This window comes from Dipodomys merriami, unplaced genomic scaffold (genome assembly GCF_024711535.1).
Source record: "Dipodomys merriami isolate MVZ:Mamm:240054 unplaced genomic scaffold, mDipMer1.0.p SCAF_42, whole genome shotgun sequence".
Classification (NCBI taxonomy): Eukaryota; Metazoa; Chordata; class Mammalia; order Rodentia; family Heteromyidae; genus Dipodomys; species Dipodomys merriami.
This window is the reverse complement of record NW_027205826.1, coordinates 580345-598113: the sequence shown is the minus strand read 5'-3', so window position 1 is coordinate 598113 and position 17769 is coordinate 580345. Positions and strand designations below refer to the sequence as shown.

Here is a 17769-nt window from a genome sequence, read left to right as displayed (position 1 = left end):
TCACACACTGAACACATCTAAAGCTACTCGCACAACTGCGCTTCCTGCCAGTGACTGCCCACTCAGCATCACACCCTGCTGGGGGCAGGGCCACCGTATGTTGACAGAGGTAGGCGTGAGGGACAGAAAAGAACAGGCCCAGTGCCCAAATCCTGAGACCAGAGAAGGAAGTGAGTGAGCTCCCCCAGGATACCAGCTTTTCCAGAAGGGGGCCTCGGACCCCTCCCACCCAGGTGGAGGGTGGGGTCAGGCCTTCAATCCAGATGGTCAGCAGCCACCTGGGCCTGCACTGGCCAATTCTGCACCCTTTAGTCTGGAAAGCAGGGACGGAGGGGGGAGGGGCGGGCGGGGGATGGAGGAGAACCTCACAGGCTCAGATGTGGCCCTGCCTTGCTTTAAACACCCCCTTCCCCCGATATTATTTTGCTAAAGCTTGCAATCTCTTCTGTGTGTGAATGGCACCTAAAATGTGTTTGTAATGGAACTTGATTGTATCCAGCTGTCACCAACTGTTCCTGTGCCACCCAGAAGGCAGCTGGCTGCATGCCAAGAATCCTGCGTTCATTTCCAAAGGAGAAATGAAGGCTCTGGCTCCTCTTCACCAACATGCTTTCACATCTGAACCGGACAAAGGGGCCGGGTGGGGCTCAGGAAAGGCAGCGGAAATCCACCGAGGTCCTGGAGGGTTTCCTCGCTGTGGCTGTGAGGGGGATGGGCTGGCTGGCTTCAGAGCAGAGTCCAAATGCGCCCTCACATCCAGGCTTCCTCCATGAGCTTTTCTGGTTCACTGGGCCCTGGCGGAAGACAATAACCCTGTCTTTGCCAATAAGAACTGTTTAACTATGGCCACTGAGGACAGAAATAGTACAGAACAATACATTTCAAGGGGCGTGGGGACAGTACACTAAAGAGCAAAAGGCAGTTGCTAATTCAGCCAGGAATATGACCGCCTCGTCCCGTACCAGGGCGGCCAGTGGGGGTTCCCTGCACACATTTTACAGCAGGCAACCATGTACTTGGACTCTGGGTTAAAATCTGGCCTGACCAAAGTAAAAAGCCACCTATAGCCATAGCACCTGCCCAAGAGACTGCAATTAGTGACCACATTTCTCCTGCCACGCTCTTCTTATCACCATCCTCCCAAAGGATGCAGACAGGGAGAAAACCAATAGAAACAGGTACCTTAGATGGGGAGACAGAGACAGCCCACAGCCACTGATGACGTTACTCTAACCTCTGCCTTGTATAGATAATGACAGAAAGGACCCAAATTTGCAGTGTTGACTCACAGAAGACCCCCTCCTTCCTCCTGGAGCAAGTCCTGATTACAAACCTCCATCCTGACCAATTAGAAAGGGTACCCCGAAAATGTCCTTGAGCAGACAAGGAGCCTGGGTAGTGCCTGGAGCCAGAAGCAGATTTTTGTTTGAAGGCTGGAGCAGTTTCAAGGGGGAGCAGAGGGCACTGGAAATGCCCCCTGGTGTTACTTGGGAAGGTTTATATCCTAAGATTTGATCAAGGCTTCTTAGCAGACCATCCGTGGGGCATGGGGAAGTCAAAGGCGGTGTGGGAAGGCAGAAACTCTTAAGAAACCAAGTCAGCAAAAAGAAAGGCAGCAAGGAGTTCCAGACTCCTCCTGGTCTCCAGGAGGAAGCAGGGAAGGCAAAGTGGGAGACACCATTACTAGATAAAGGAGACAGTCCTGGTAACAAACTGCTAACTCTAGCTGTGGCGGGGAAAGCCCTACACACCCCACAAAGCTATACTCTCAGGACAGGGACTGGTGAGACAGGTAGAAGGCAGGCTAGGATTGAATAAAAAGGCCTTTATCAATTCCCACCTCAGAGAAGCCCAGTCAAACACCATCTTGAGATAGTGTGTACTTACTACTGCAGACTGGAGGCCTGAGATGAGGAACAATTGTGGTGCTTGTAGTCTCTGGGCTCCTTGCCCGAGTCTGGAAGTGACTGGGTCACAAGATGCTGAGACAGGACCCTACGGAGAGGTTCGGGCTGTGGGAAGTACACTGGCAGCACGAGGCTTCACAGAACAGGTGAGAGAGGCCTGCAGCAGAGATCTGGGTGTGGAGATTACCCACCTCAGTCCTGGCACAGGGAAGTTATCATTGAGAAGACAAGGACACTGTGGAGGCGTGCAGGCATGGCTGAGAACTGGCAGAGGTGGCTTGAGAGGCAGCCAGGAAGCTGAAAGCCCATTTTTTTTGTTTTTGTGCTGGTGTGGGTCTTGAACTCAGGGCCGGGACCATGTCCATGAACTTTTTTGCTCAAGACTAGCACTCTACCACTTGAGCCACAGCTCTGCTTCCAACTTATAAAATTTTTTGGTGGTTAATTGAACATAAAGAATCTCACAGGGGCTGGGAAGGTGGCTTAGTGGTACAGTGCTTGCCTTGCTTGCATGAGGCCCTGGGTTCGATTCCTCAGCACCACATAAGCAGAAAAAGCTGCAAGTGATGCTGTGGCACTAGCCTTGAGCTGAAGAGCTGAGGGATAGTGCCCAGGCCCCAAATTCAGGCCCCATGACAAAAAAAACAAAACAAAACAAAACACCTCACAGATTGGTCTGTCAAGGCTTGCTTCAAACCAGAACCTGAGATCTCAGCATCTTTAGTTGCTAGACTACAGACATGACCCAGCAGCACATGGCTATTGTTTTGTATATGTTTTATCTATCCAGGTCTCTTAATTTCTCTGTCTCCTTCCATCCCTCAGCACAATGTTAGGTCTTTTCCACTTATCTTACTCCTTTTTTTTTTTTTTGTTAGTTGTGGGGCTTGAAGTCTAGGCCCAGGCGCTGTCCCTGGGCTCCCTTTTGCTCAAGGCGAGTGCTCTACCACTTGAGCCACAGTGCCACTTCCTTTCTGGTGGTTAATTGGAGATTAAGAGTCTCATGGACTTTCCTGCCCAGGCTGGCTTTGAACATCAATCCTCAGATCTCAGCCTCCTGAGTAGCTAGGATGACAGGTGTGAGCCCCTGGTACCCGGCTACTTTTTTCTTATATAGCCACACAGCTTGTTATCTCCCCTCTCGCCTTCCTGTCAGCACCCTAGTTAACTAAGTTCTCCCTAGATCATGAAGCCTAGATCATGAAGAAACATCAATTTTTCCATATTCTTCTGAAGATACTAGAACTGTGGAGGTGATTGGTCTTCATTAAGGATGACTACAAACAAGGTGGTGCTTTATCACTTGCAATATCTTGCAACCAAGCTTCCTCACCCTGAGTGAGGGAGGTCTGTACACGTTGAAGTTGAATGTTTGATAACTGGGCCCCACTCTTCTAGTTTAATGACAGGAAAGTGCACCACAACCCGCCACAGACCACTCTTAAGCCATCTCTGAGGAATCACTAACAAAAAGGACACAGGAGACTGAAACTTCCACCTAGAACTAGGCCACAGAATTGTACATGCCAGTAAAATAAACCACAAAATTCAAGAATAAACAAGATGTCACCTTCAATGCCAACTCCACAATAAAGGACTTAAATGACAATGAAGTAATGAAATTTCAGACAATAAATTTAAAAAAAAAGGCAAATGACCAATGAAACTTAGGAGATGTATACGCATCTAAATGAATTCAGATACAAGTAGATGTGCTCAAAGAGAATTCAAACAAATAGCTGGACGAAATAAAAGACAATGCAGGATACAAAAGAGGAACTCAATGACAATACAGAAATCTTGGGTGGGGAGGGGGAGATCATTAGCTGGGAATATGGTTAGACAAGCATGCATGAAGCCGTGGGTTAGATTTCTCCATACCACATAACAGAAAAAGCCGAAAGTGGCACTATGGCTCAAGTGGTAGAATGCTAGCCTTGAGCAAAAGCAGCTCAGGGCTGAGGGGGTAACAATACTCTATAGGAAATGTACTCACTACCTTACTCATGTAACTGTAACCCCTCTGTATAGTATCTTTTGAATTAAAAAAAAAAAAGCTCAGGGCCAGTACCCAGGTCCTGAGTTCAAGTCCCAGGACTAGCAAAAAAAAAAGGAACAGAAAAGTAAGCATCAGAAGAAAAGGCAAGTTAATATTCTCAACTAATTAAAAGAACTAAGTTAAAGCCGGGCGCTGGTGGCTCACGCCTGTAATCCTAGCTACTCAGGAGGCTGAGATCTGAGGATCGAGGTTCAAAGCCAGCCCGGGCAGAAGAGACTGTGAGACTCCTATCTCCAATAAACCACCAGAAAACCAGAAGTGGCGCTGTAGCTCAAGTGGTAGAGCGCTTGCCTTGAGCTGAAGAGCTGAGGGACAGCAGCCAGGCCCAGAGTTCAAGCCCCATGACTGACAAAGAAAAAAAAAAAAAAAAAAGAACTAAGTTAAACTAAAAAGCAAAACCTGATCATTTCTTGTCTATAAGAAACAAATCTTAGCTGGTAGTTCATGCCTGTAACTCTAATTACTGAAGAGGCTGAGATCTGAGGATTTGAAGCCAGCCTGGGCAGCAAGGTTTATGAGACCCTTTTTTTTTTTGGGGGGGGGGGGGGTCCGGTTGTGGGGCCTGGGCGCTGTCCCTCAGCTCTTCAGCTCAAGGCAAACACTCTACCACTTGAGCCACAGCGCCACTTCCGGCTTTTTTCTTATGTGGTGCTGAGGAATCGAACCCAGGGCCTCGAGCATGCAAGGCAAGTGCTCTACCACTGAGCCACCTTCCCAGCCCCCGGTTTATGAGACTCTTTTTTGTTTTGCTTTATTTTGTTGTGTATGTTTTTTTTTTGTCATATTGTCTACTTTTTTTATTTTTTGTGAACATACTGTACAGAGGGGTTACAATTACATGGGCAGGATAATGCGTACATTTCTTATAAAGCATTGTAGCCTCCTCCTTTGTTTACCCTTCAAATCCCTTCCCAGCCTCCCCCCCCACCCCCATGAGACTTATCTCCAATTAACTACCAGAAAACCGGAAGTGGTGCTGTGGCTCAAGTGGACATAGAACAATCTTGACCACCAGCACCTCTGTAGGGACCTGCCTGCACACTGACCTAAGCTTCCAGGCCAGATGCCCTGCTTGCCACAGAGCTGCAGTGGCAAGGACAGGAGCTCAGGGCCAGCCGTCTCCATAGGAGCCTGTCAAATTCGTGTGGACAGAGAAGCCACATATGAAACACTGATCTCTAACCTGTGGCTAGGGAAGCAGCCGGCACAAGAAGCCAGCACAGGGTCTGAAGGGACAGGGTTGGTGCTGACTCCACCGCCACCACCTGTTCTCCATTCCTGGGAGGCAATCCTCCTTGCCCATTCTTGGCAATAGTGACACGTCTTGCTAGTTAACAAAATCTGTTTTTTCTCCCTCATCTTTCTCTACAGAAAGCCAAACATTAGTAAAAGACACAAAGGAAAGGTTTCCTTAATATAGTATTTGTTTAAAATCACCTTCAAAATTAACAGAAGCACTTCAAAAAGGTCATTAATAAATTTAGCAAGTATACTTGTGAAATAAGTTTAATCTCTTTTTTTGTTGGTTGTGGGGCCTGGGCACTGTTCCTCAGCTCTTCAGCTCAAGGCTAGCACCCAACCACTTGAGCCACAGTGCCACTTCCGGCTTTTTCTGCTTATGTGGTGCTGAGGAATCGAACCCAGGGCCTCATGCATGCAAGGCAAGCACTGTACCACTGAGCCACCTTCCCAGCCCCTTTATCTCTTTAAGCCCCCCACCCCACTCCCACCTTTTTTTGAGCATGTGTTACTCAGGCTAGCCCAGAACTCCCGGGCTCTGTAGGTGCACTTCCCTAGGTGTGGGGGACTGGCTCTACGTGCAACAGAGACAACTTTCCTAGAGGGACAGACTGGAAGTTTGCTGGGAGGCAACTTTAAAAAATGAGAGGAAAAAGACCAAGACAGAGAGGACGCACAAAAACACAGCATTTTATTGCACCAAGGTCTTGGCAATGCCTGCGGCTCCCCAGGCCTTGAAGAGGAAGTACAGAGGGCAGGGACTCCTGTGCCCACCGACAACACGGAACATGGGGAGGGGCGGGTGGGGCGGGGCACTGCTCTCTGAGCAGTCCAGACCACCTCCACTGCCAAGCACAGCTAAGTCAAAACTGGATTCTCACCCCCCAAATGACTATTAGAGAAGCTTGCGCTACTTTAATGTGTTTATATATGTATATAGCATGGGGAATTCAGACGGTTTTCTGGGCCCTATCCTGCCTAGCCCCTGGTTGGCTGTAACAAACAGTGGAAGCCGGCTTCCCACTGCCCTGCTCTCTCATGATGCTTTCTCCCTAGTACACAATCTAGCAGAGCCAGGAGGAGGAGGATTTGGAGAAAAGAAGGGAGGGAAAGAAAGGAGGTCAATTCTGTGCTAGTGGACATTGACTATAGAACATCACAGAAAAAAATATGGCCAGGAAACAAGTTCATACAGGAACAAGTGTCAACACCTCAAGAGGAAAAGAAAAGCCCTGCCTAGGAAGGCACCTGCTTCCCTCCCACGATGAGAATTCCAGGCTATCGCATGCCCCCCTGCGCTCCCACCTGCAGCTACTCTGAAACCTGTCCCCATGAAGGCTCACTGTATTCTGCTGGAAGAACTGGCCCACATGCCAGGCAATGGAATTACCAGTCCCTCCCACCCTCATCTAAAGGGAAATACAGAAACAGGAAGGAAAACCAAAGAGAACCACCACCATGAAAAGACTAAATGCATCTTCTCACGTGAACAACGGAGCTCTTCCTTCTACCTCAGTAACAAGGGAAACCTGAGGAGGGCAGCAGTGACAAAGTAGAATGGGCAATGCCCAAGGGAGGTGCACAGAGCCCTAGGAAGCAGGAGCCATGTCTTGTGGGGTAGACCTCCTGCACCTCAGCCCTTGGAGAAACCACCATCACCGAAGGCTGATGTATAGGACAGTCTAAGTCTGCAGGCACAGCTTGAGCAGGATAAAAAAAGGACTCTTCTTGAGTCATACAATCATAGAGATTCAAAAGCACTCACAAAATTGAGCAAACAAAGCCAGTATTTGCATATTAGGAAAACACATTGCTACTGGAAGCCACAGGCCTGGTCAAAAATAAATGCTTTATATTAAGTAGTAAAATAACGGAGAGTCCACCCCCATGCGCCACCTCCGCAGGGAGCCGTGGGTTATTGCAGCTTTAAGGGGAGCTCTGCAGTCATCAGGATAGATAGCAGCCTTCAAAGCGGGGGCATTGGCACACAGTTTCCAGGGCTCCTCTGCCCTACCTTCTCAGGAGGCGATGCACTGAACAAGAAGTGGCAGGGCAGGTCGCATGGGGCTTCCTTTCTGTCCTAACAGTAAGGCAAACACAGCCCCTCGCCCTGTGGGTAGGGCGCAGGCAGGGCAGGATGCAGGATGAGGCAGTCCCCACCTCAGGGAACAAGGGACAGTTCACCAGAAAGAGCTACCAAGCATATGCCTACCACCTGAGCAAAGGATGTGCTGGAGACACTGCCTGACTCTTCTGCTCTGACAGCCCCCGACCAGTGGTCACACAGACTCCACTGTCCATGATGCTTGGCCTTCCAGGTCCTCATGGGTGGCTGCCAGCTCTTTGTGTGAATGTCACTAGAGGTCCTGAGCTGCAGAAGCCACATGATCTCTATGTAGGGTCAACTGGAGACTGTGGTTCCCGAGCCCTCACTGTGACAGCTCACAGTGCAGAGGTGACTGGGCAGCGAAGCCCACATGAGGCCGCACTCCAGATCTAGATGGACAGCACCCATGATACAGAATACGACCGCTCTAGGAGGCTACAGGAACACTGATCCTCCAGGTGAGAAGAGACTCGCATCCTCACTGCCACCCTCAGTGGTCCACATAGGACACCAGCGCACGGCATCCTGAAGAGCTGAAAGATACAATAGTCACCTCTACAAGTCGCTAGTACACATCCCAGACCACACATCAATTGGGACACATACCACACATCAGACACGCATGGGCAGACCCATACACACCACACATCAAGAGAAACACATCAGAGACAGACTCACACACACCACACATCAGACCCACAACACAGACCCACATACACCACACATCAGACACACACAGACCCACATACCACACAGACACACATATCACATACACACCACAGACAGACCCACATGCACCACACATCAGACACACAAAGACCTACACAACATATCACAGACCCCCACACACATATCACACATATACACCACACATCAGACCCACACACCACACAGACACACACATATTGGACACACACACTCAACAGACACACCACACACCATACCCACGCACCCAGTGCTCTGCTGGCTCCTTCCTGCATACAGGCATACACGTCCCTGCTCCCCTGAAGTCCTATCTTGCCCATGGCAAGCTGGGATACACACCACAGACCCATACACCACACATCAGACACACGTACCACAGACACACACATACCAGACACACTCAGCAGACAGATCTACACACATCATGGACACATCCACCATAGGCATATTCATGTATTATAAGCCACAAACACACACCATAAACAGATCCACGTAGTACAGTTTTTTCTCTCTCTCTTCTCTCTCACACCCCCCCCCCCACAGATATAGACACACCAGACACACACACAGCCATGTCACATGTGAACATCAGAAACCTACCAGGTATACAGACATGTGCTCATACATTAGACACAACAGACACCCCCCACACACCATATATACACATGCCAGATACAGCAGATATACACATATACAACAGACGTACCAGATCCTCAGAATACACACCCACCAGACAGACACCAACCTGATAAACACACATCTACCATATACTAGACACAGACACCCAGCAGATATACATACCCACACCACAGACACCCACCCCTGAGACATACACACATCCCACTCATTCCCCCCCCACACCCAGGATAAATACACCATATACACACATCCCATAGTAGTACATTTCAGAAATAACACACACACAAATAGCACAGTTAAACATTTTACATCTGAACTGACCTATTTGTCAGCAAAGGGCTCAGAGACGATGGCTAAGACTGACGGCCTTGGCTGGATGAGTCACAGACCAAAAATTACGTCTACTCTGAAGCTTCTGAAATGCATTGAAGTTTCTCTTCTTTTCTCTCTTGAATTTCTTCATTTTCTTTTCCTACATCAAGAATCAGGTGTCTCAATTCCCAGAAGGGCTTCTGCAGTGCTCTGCTGGCTCCTTCCTGCATACAGGCATACACGTCCCTGCTCCCCTGAGGTCCTATCTTGCCCATGGCAATGAACTGAACATACATGAAGGACCAAGCTGGGATGGGAGGGAACCCCTGGCTCACCCCAGCCTAACAAATGCACTAAAAGCCCATATTGCCTTTTCCCTCAGCCCACGCTATACCACACATACTTGCAGTGTTTTTGTCAAGCCCAAGGGCACACCCACATACCTTCCCTCGATCAAACTCTTCATCCCAGTCATCAACCACAGTCTGGGTCCGGGCCAGTCTGCTGTCTTCCATGGCGTCCTGACTGACAGCAGACAGCTCACCGTCCCAGGTCAGAACTGTGCAACATATTCCTAACGTCAGGTACCCGGGCTTCCCAGCTAGACCCACCACTCCCAAGACTCCTTTGGGCTGCCTTTTGGCAGAATCAGATATGCGGAGGGCCTAGGATGTCAGTGACCCAAGTGTGCAGAAGAGACAACGTGGAGGACATGGGGTCAGTGACATCTCCTTCTCTGGGAATCCTTTTCCTCATTTGAGATAAAGGGTCATGCACATTCTCAAAGTCTAACTTATAAAGTAAGTATACAAGTCAGAGTTGTCACTACAGTGCTGGGGAGACTGTCCACCTTGCCCTGCTCCCCTGAACCTTACCACTCTGCCCCGCTCCTGGACTCAGAGAAAGTGTTCTGCATCTCCCTGTTGACTAAACTCACCTCATGCAGTGGCTAACTCTGTAGGAGGTTAGAGGACTCAACAATCATTGAGATCCTCTTCCTGTGTTTAAAACTGGGCAGTGCCCGCACTCCACACTCATTGTCAACCAGGGCCCTTTTCTCTTCATTTTCAAAATAAGCTCTCCATGGAATACAAGAGTCCTTCCCAGAGCCGTACCTTTCCTCCCATAGGCCTTATCGGATGAGTATTTAAGCAATTCCTGGACTACGTCAGATTCTCGATCTCTGTTCCAGGGCACAAGTGGAGCTTGTCCCACTCCTGAAATCAGAGTAGCCAGGAAACATAAGCATCGGAAATCAAACACAGTGGAATCAATCACCTGCCTCTCACCACAAAATTGCAGAACTCACACTAAATGCTTATTCACTAGCAATGATTTTACCCAACAGAAAGGGGATCTGTCCAGTCAATTCTTGAAAAACAAGAGTCCTGGTCTCATGGAGGGAACAAGCTGTATATCCACCTCACCAGTCAGAAACAGCATGCTACATTCAGGCCTTAAATGTTCCCTACCTTCTGTGGCTGGGAGGCTGTCACCAAAAGGCACTACTGGAAGGTGGTTGAACCTTAAAGAGGTTACCTTCTGAGCACTGAGGTCTTGCTCTTGAAGGGGACAGGAGACCTTCCAGCTCTCCCATTTTTTTTCCCTTCTCTGGCCATAAGGTGAACAGCTTTTCTTTCCTTTTTTTTTTTTTTTTTGGGGGGGGGGGTCTGGTCATGGGGCCTGAACTCTGGGCCTGGGCACTGTCCCTCAGCTCTTCCGCTCAAGGCTAGCGCTCTACCACTTGAGCCACAGTGCCACTTCTGGCTTTTTTCTACCCCAGCTCCTGCAGTGCTGCTCTAACACAGGCCCACAGCAACAAAACACACAGACTTGGAAGTGTAAGTTTAAAACCACAAGCCAGCCAGACACACACACCTTTCCTAAGTGGATCTTCAAAGGTGTTTGTTACAGTGGCAGAATGCTGACTAGCTCATGCTAGGATGTGGGCATAGCTGAATGCGGGGCAGTGAAGTGCTACTAGGACAGCTACCGCCGGGGGCTCCCACTGCTCCCCATGTCCTCACCCAGGTAGTCCCGAGATGGATGAGTGCTTGTGTTCAACTCGGGCTCTGTGGTGATTATGGGCCTCGGGCTCTTCTGGCCTTCCAGGGGCTCACTGTCCTCTTCTTCCTGCTGTGACTCATGCTTTCTTTTTCTCCTTTTCTTTTTCCTTGGAGACTCTGCCCTGGTCCCAGGCTCCCTGTGCTCTGTGGGGGAGCAGCTGCTGAGAGTGAAAGGAAATAGTCAGTCCTCAGAGGGCCTGTACTCTCACCAACTCGTCCATCTGCTTAAGCCTTCAGCCAGTGTGGGCCAACAGGTGGCTTTGCCCTTATTCACTCCACAGTGGGCTTAGGGAAGTGGGTAGGGTGTCACATGACCAAGCAGGACAGATCCTGCATATACACATCCTGAGCACCAGACCCCCTTGTCCACAGTGATGGGTCCATGGCCACACCCATGTACCACTGTAGTGCAGGTTAGTGCACTGTGTCTCCGGAGAGCCCACCTTTTACTTCTGCATTCCAGCTGGGGCTGAGCCCTGCTCTTACCTGTGCTGAGGTGGGTCCCGACAGAGGCCATCTTCAATGAGTCCCTCCGGTCCTGTCTTCCTCCTTTTCCTGCTACTTATGTGGTGGCCATCAAGGCCATGACTCACTTGATGGCCATTCACCTGTGGCTGTGTGCCTTCTTCTGTCTGCACACTGCCTGGCCATTCTGGCCAGCCCTTTGTCTTGCCCTTGGGGCTCCCAGGGTGCTCCCATGTCCGCTCTTCCTGCAGGGTGGCCACGGCTGCAGAGTCGAGGCACTTCTTCCTTTTCCTCCTCCTGCGAGGCCGATCAGCTGCTCCCCTGAGGTACTGTAGGAGGTGTGCCTCTGAGCCCGGCCCCTGTGGCTCTCCCATGAGGGTCTTTTTCTTCTTCTTCTTCTTAGAGGGGCTTTGAGGGCCCTTGCTGGTCTCCAGCAGCTGGTGTGATAGGGGCATGAAGTCTCCATTGACCTGAGGCGGGGCAGTCCAGGTGGGGGGGTGGGCCTGTGGCTCAGGGGTCCCTGGGGGTTGGGGACCACTACTGGACAATGATGCTGAAGAGGGGCTGACAAGAGGCTTCAGTAGGTGAAATGATTGGGGAGCAGGTGACACAGCCCTGTAGGGACATCAGGTGACAGAAAGATCATTATAGAGGACACATGAAGGGCTCTTCCCTCTGCCAACCTTCAACCCACTTCCTCTTAGCTACAATTTTTATTTTATTTTTTTAGGAGAAAAGAGAGCTCTTACCTAAGAGAATTTAAAAAGCTTGTTTTTCCTCTATAATTCTTTTTTTTTTTGGGGGGGGGGTCTGGTTGTGGGGCCTGAACTCTGGGCCTGGGCACTGTCCCTCAGCTCTTCAGCTCAAGGCTAGCATTCTACCACTTGAGCCACAGCGCCACTTCCGGCTTTTTGCTTTTTGCTTATGTGGTGCTGAGGAATTGAACCTCAGGCATGCAAGGCAAGCGCTCTACCACTGAGCCACTTTTCCAGCCCCTCCTCTGTAATTCTTAAAGACACAAATTATATGTATGTTTGAAAACAGACTAACACAGTTCAAAGTCTATTAAAAGTTAACAAGCACTGCATGTCTTAGCTTTGTGTGACCACACAGTTGTTTTAAATTTTGAATTCAAATATATTAAGATACAGAGAGCTGGGCACCGATGGCTCACTCCTGTAATCCTAGCTACTCAGGAGGCTGAGATCTGAGGATCGTGGTTCAAAGCCAGCCCCAGCAGGAAAGTTCATGAGACTCTTATCTCCAATAAACCACTAGAAAACCGGAAGTGGCGCTGTGGCTCAAGCAGCAGAGCGCTCACCTTTAGCTGAAGAGCACAGGGACAGCGCCCAAGCCTAGAGTTCAAGCCCCATGACCAACAAAAACAAAAACAACCCCCCCAAAAAAAAAACAGATAAAGTGTAAGTAATAAACATTCAAGAAAAAAAACCCAGGAAATTCATGTGGGATTTGGTTTCTCACACAAGTGAGAGGTGGGATCAGGAGGGTGGCGGCTTGAAGTCAGCCTAGGCAAAAAGGTCACAACGATCAAAAGCCAGGCCTGGTGGCAAGCACCCATTATCACCATTATGCTGGATACATAAATAGAAGGATCAGGGGCTGGGAAGGTGGCTCAGTGGTAGAGCGCTTGCCTTGCATGCATAAGGCCCTGGGTTCGATTCCTCAGCACCACATAAGCAAAAAGCAAAAAGCCGGAAGTGGCGCTGTGGCTCAAGTGGTAGAGCGCTAGCCTTGAGCTGAAGAGCTGAGGGACAGTGCCCAGGCCCAGAGTTCAGGTCCCATGACCGGACCCAAAAAAAAAAAAAAAAGAGGATCACAATATGTACCGGCTAGCCTGGGCATTAAATATGAAAACCTATTCAAAAAACAAGAAAAACAGCTCATGCCTATAATCCTATCTACTCAAGAGGCTGAGATCTGAGGATCTCAGTTTGAAGCCAGCCTAGGCAGGGAAGTTCAATTGAACACCAAAAAGCTAGAAGTGGAGCTGCAATTCAAGTGGTAGAGCACCAGCCTTAAGTGAAAAAGCTCAAGAGACTATGCTCAGGCTCTCGTTCAAGCCTGGAACTGACACACTGCACATGTATAAGTGCATGCTATGCATGCACGCTCCCGCAAACACACACAGCCAAAAGGGCTAGAGATGTGGCTCCTCCTGCCTGACAAATGCAAGTCCTAAGTTCAAACCTCAATGCTCTCCTTCTCCCCCCAAAATAGGTCTGTGACACTGCTCACCTCAGCATACAAGAACTTGTCAGTCATCACCTAAACCAGGGCAGACTATGAGGCCACCTCCACTTGTCATTGCATTCTAAGCATTAAGGAGGTTTTAAGATGTAAGTTCTACAAGGATGCAAAGTATCGAATGAATGCCTACCACTTGCAAAATTGCTAGGCACAGGGGTGTGTGCAGACTTTATGGGGGAGGTAGAGAACTGCTGCAGAGGAATACAAGTGAGGATAAGCTGGGCACAGTCCCCTTCAGTTTGACACCTTTGCTTCTTGACTCTGCCAGGGACTTTTGTTGGGTTTTTTTTTTTTGGTCAGTCATGGGGCCTGAACTCTGGGCCTGGGCGCTGTCCCTCAGCTCTTCAGCTCAAGGCTAGTACTCTACCACTTGAGCGTCAGCCCCACTTCCAGCTTTTTCTGCTTATGTGGTGCTGAGGAATCGAACCCAGGGCCTCATGCATGCAAGGCAAGCACTCTACCACCAAGCCGCCTTCCCAGCCCATGCCAGGGACTTTTGTGTCTCAGGCAATCAGGCAAATACTGGTGATCCTCAACCACCTGCCAGTCAACATATGTAAGAGATGTTAATTAGCACCCTGTGCAGCAGTGTGCCACACTGGCCCTTGGGAAGAGTGGACCCTTTGCCACTGCAGAGGCCAGTACATAATTCAGTCAAAAGCCTCAGGAATGCTCTACAGGGCTAAGGAGACTAGGACATCATCCTGGGGCTGACACATGGGTGTGACAGCCAGCCCTGAAGGGCTTTACTTAGCCTCTGAGCACATGCAGGGGCAGGCCAGGTCAGTCAGCCTGCGGCATACCAGGCCACCATACGCATGGGGAGACGTATCACACCCCAGACCATAAACCAGCCACACAGGTCACCCCCGGGCCTGCACCCCAAACTTACCTGGTTTTACTGACAGGCCAAGTGGAGGCGACGACGGGGTGAGTGGTTTTCATGGGGTAGGTGAGGTCGGAGAATGGTGGAGGGGGAGGTGAATGGAGGTCATTGCCTGTCGCCCTCCGCAAGGTGCTGGCCTGCAGTTATTGACATAAATAAAAACTTGGTGGTCTAAAAAAAGGTTTCCATGAGTGAAGGTGGAAAAAATAAATAAATAAAATAAAAGAGCTCAGAAGGAAGGATGAGGGGACAGAAGGAAAAAAATGGGGGGAAGGAGTGGAGGGAGGGGATGGCAGGAGAAGAATCAGAAGTGTTATTGGTTAGAAGCAAAAAGGGCAAAGGAGGGCTCTTAAACCAAAGTCTTAGCGCCACTACCCAATTCTCCCCAGCTCCCAGCAAGCAGAGGAGCCCTCGCCCCAAGCCTCTGCCCCAGAGTCCTGTAGGGCCAACTCCTGCCTGCCCCTGCCATGGGTGGCCTGGCGCTGGACTCTGTGCCTGAGGCTCAATGACAAGCCTCTGCTACAGCCCAAGAGAGACTGCTCCCAGCCCAGATCTATAGCCCAAGTGAGTCTATAGAAAAACCTCTACCTTCACTCCAAGCCCTTTCATCATTTGCAAATTGCTAGGGAGGTCAATGGCCCTTTGCTCTTCCTAATGAGGCCATCAAGGCCCTCTGCCACTCCCGACTCCCCAACTGCCAGCAGCCCTATTGGGCGTGAGGCCCTCCAGCCATGAGACCACACACCCACCTTCTTGGCAGATAGGGCCAGCTTTTTGGCTGGTGGAGGAGACATGAGGCTTGTGGGCTCCGTGGCAGTACTGCCCAGGGCCGGGGACTTCAGCTTTGCTGCCTTAGCATCTGCTCCACTAGGCGGCACTTTGGTGTGACCAGCAGAGGGACTGTCTGTTCCCTGAGAATGGCTGAAGCGGGCAGCTCCGCGCTCAGGGGTCTGTGGAGCTGTGGTGGGGCCGCTACTAGTGCAATGCTCTGGGCTGGAGCTGCTGGAAGCTCCCTTCTCTGGGTCTGAGCGGTCTTCTCCTTTTGGCCCATGCCCATTAACTGTGGCCTTGGTTAGGAGCTTTGGTGAGGTAGAGAGGATGGCATCACTGCTGTCCCAGGAGCCCTGCCGCCGGCTCCCAGCTTCACTGGCAGCAGATGAGCCCTGAGATATCCGGAGGGATGGAGAGGAGGGCTGCAGAGGCACCAGCTTCTTCGCTTTCTTTCCTGGCTCGTCCAGGAGCGCCGGCATGTGTGTGGGCGTGAGGACGACTCTGGAGGAGGGGGACCCCAAGGGTGGCTTTGTAGGAACATATCCATTTTGTGACTTCAGGCTTGGCAGAGAGCCATTCCTGGACACAGGCACACCTGTCTCCTCGGGGGCCTGCAGTTTTCGAATTGGCATAGAGTCTTGTCGCTAAAAGACAGCAAGGCAAAAAACAGTTAGAGCTGGGGGTAGGGGTTTGGGGAGTGATGTAGGCAGACAGGCAGAGTGGGATCTGTACAGATCTCAGCAGCAGCAAGGGGAGAGGGGCACTAGAGGACAATGGAGACAAAGTGTATGGACACCTGGCAGACAATGTTCTTTTTTGTGGTATATTTCAGGTTAACCTTTTGCGGCATGTTGTAATTTCTTTTGTCCTTTATTGGTGCCTCACACATGCTAAGCACCTGCTGTACCAGTGATCTACGTAGTCTTTTTTTTTTTTTTTTTGGGGGGGGCACTGTCCCTCAGCTCTTCAGCTCAAGGCTAGCGCTCTACCACTTGAGCCAGAGCGCCACCACTTCTGGCTTTTTTCTTTTTGCTTATGTAGTGCTGAGGAATCGAACCCAGGGCCTCATGCATGCAAGGCAAGCGTGCTACCACTGAGCCACCTTCCCAGCCCTACATAGTCTTTACTGCAAATATTTTCATAAAATTCTATTTATTCTTAATTTTTTTTAAAAATGCTAATCCTGGAGCTTGAACTCAGGGCCCAGGCACCGTCCCTTTGCTTTTTTGCTCTAGGCTAACACTCCACCACTTCAGCCTTGCTCCACTTCTAGCTTTTTGGTGATAGTCTCACAGACTTTCTTGCCCAGGCTGGCCTTTAATCATGATCCTCAGATCTCAGCCTGAGTGGCTAGGATTACAGGCATGAACTACTGTTGCCCAACTCATCTGTGAAATATTTGCATACACAAAGTGGCTCATCATTGAAAGTAAAAAAACCTTCAATACATTTTCAGTGTATGCATGTGTGTTTATATATATTTTATAATGACAACTTCCATGGTGCACAAAATGGCCTTCAAGGGTGTCTGTGGAGCTGTGTGCCCTGGCCACTCTGTCCCAGGAGCATCTGGCTCCTAGCTACCCAGCGTGGGCTACAGGACCTTCAGCTTTGCACTTAGATCACATGTGGTAATTCCTACATCCATTCCAATGTTTCTAACTTTAGCCTCTGTTGTTTTCAATGTTAGAAGTGACAGATGGATTTACACTTCCATAAATGGCTACCACCACTGCAGACCGGCCAGTCCCTGATGCCTGTATGGGGGTTAACTCCATGGGGAAGGAAGAGATCACTCACAAAGTCATCAAAAAGATCAGTTGACTAAATCATTAGCCAGGCTAGGAAAACTGAGTTAACTGGCACAAATTTCAGACACAAAAAGGTAACTTTGATGTATTCTTCATGTTCCTTATGTTTTATCATATAAGCTTTAGCATACCAGGTGTGTGTGTGTGTGCATGTGGCATGCACACACGCATATATAACTGTTTGGGGGTCACCTGAGTAAATTGCAAATGTCATTTCTTTTTACTGCCAAGGATGTTCATGACTATCTCCAAAGAACAAAGATATTGTCATATAGCATCACAGGCAAACCACCACACGCAGGACACTGGCGCTGGAGCCAGCTGATCATGCTTTCAGTGCTGGACTGGGGGAAAGGGGGGGAGGAGGGAAGTGTCCTCACATGCCTGGGATTCAGAGTTCACCAGGGAGCCTATCCAGCACTCCTGGACAGCAGGTAGACCACTGAGCTGATGCACTTGGGCATTCCAGGCCTTCTCCCTGTTCTCCATGGCAACCAGCTCAAGAAATGGTGTGCCATAACACAGGGCCACTAT

General features: G+C 49.8%; 1 protein-coding gene across 2 annotated transcripts in view; it reads right to left on the bottom strand.

The window, feature by feature from the left end:
* Positions 1-5870: 5870 nt before the first annotated feature.
* Usp36 (ubiquitin specific peptidase 36) overlaps positions 5871-17769 on the bottom strand; it is a 33680-nt gene continuing 21781 nt past the window's right edge. The window contains exons 14-21 of one of the 2 annotated variants that reach the window (XM_069992863.1): positions 15403-16068; positions 14660-14790; positions 11521-12114; positions 10996-11195; positions 10084-10185; positions 9412-9527; positions 8978-9128; positions 5871-7845 (exon numbers count right to left, since the gene is read on the bottom strand). In XM_069992863.1, the coding sequence (XP_069848964.1) occupies positions 8997-9128; positions 9412-9527; positions 10084-10185; positions 10996-11195; positions 11521-12114; positions 14660-14790; positions 15403-16068 (1941 nt within the window). In that variant the 3' untranslated portion in view covers positions 5871-7845; positions 8978-8996. The remainder of the gene's footprint in view (positions 7846-8977; positions 9129-9411; positions 9528-10083; positions 10186-10995; positions 11196-11520; positions 12115-14659; positions 14791-15402; positions 16069-17769) is intronic. The other variant, XM_069992864.1, reaches the window with a different exon arrangement.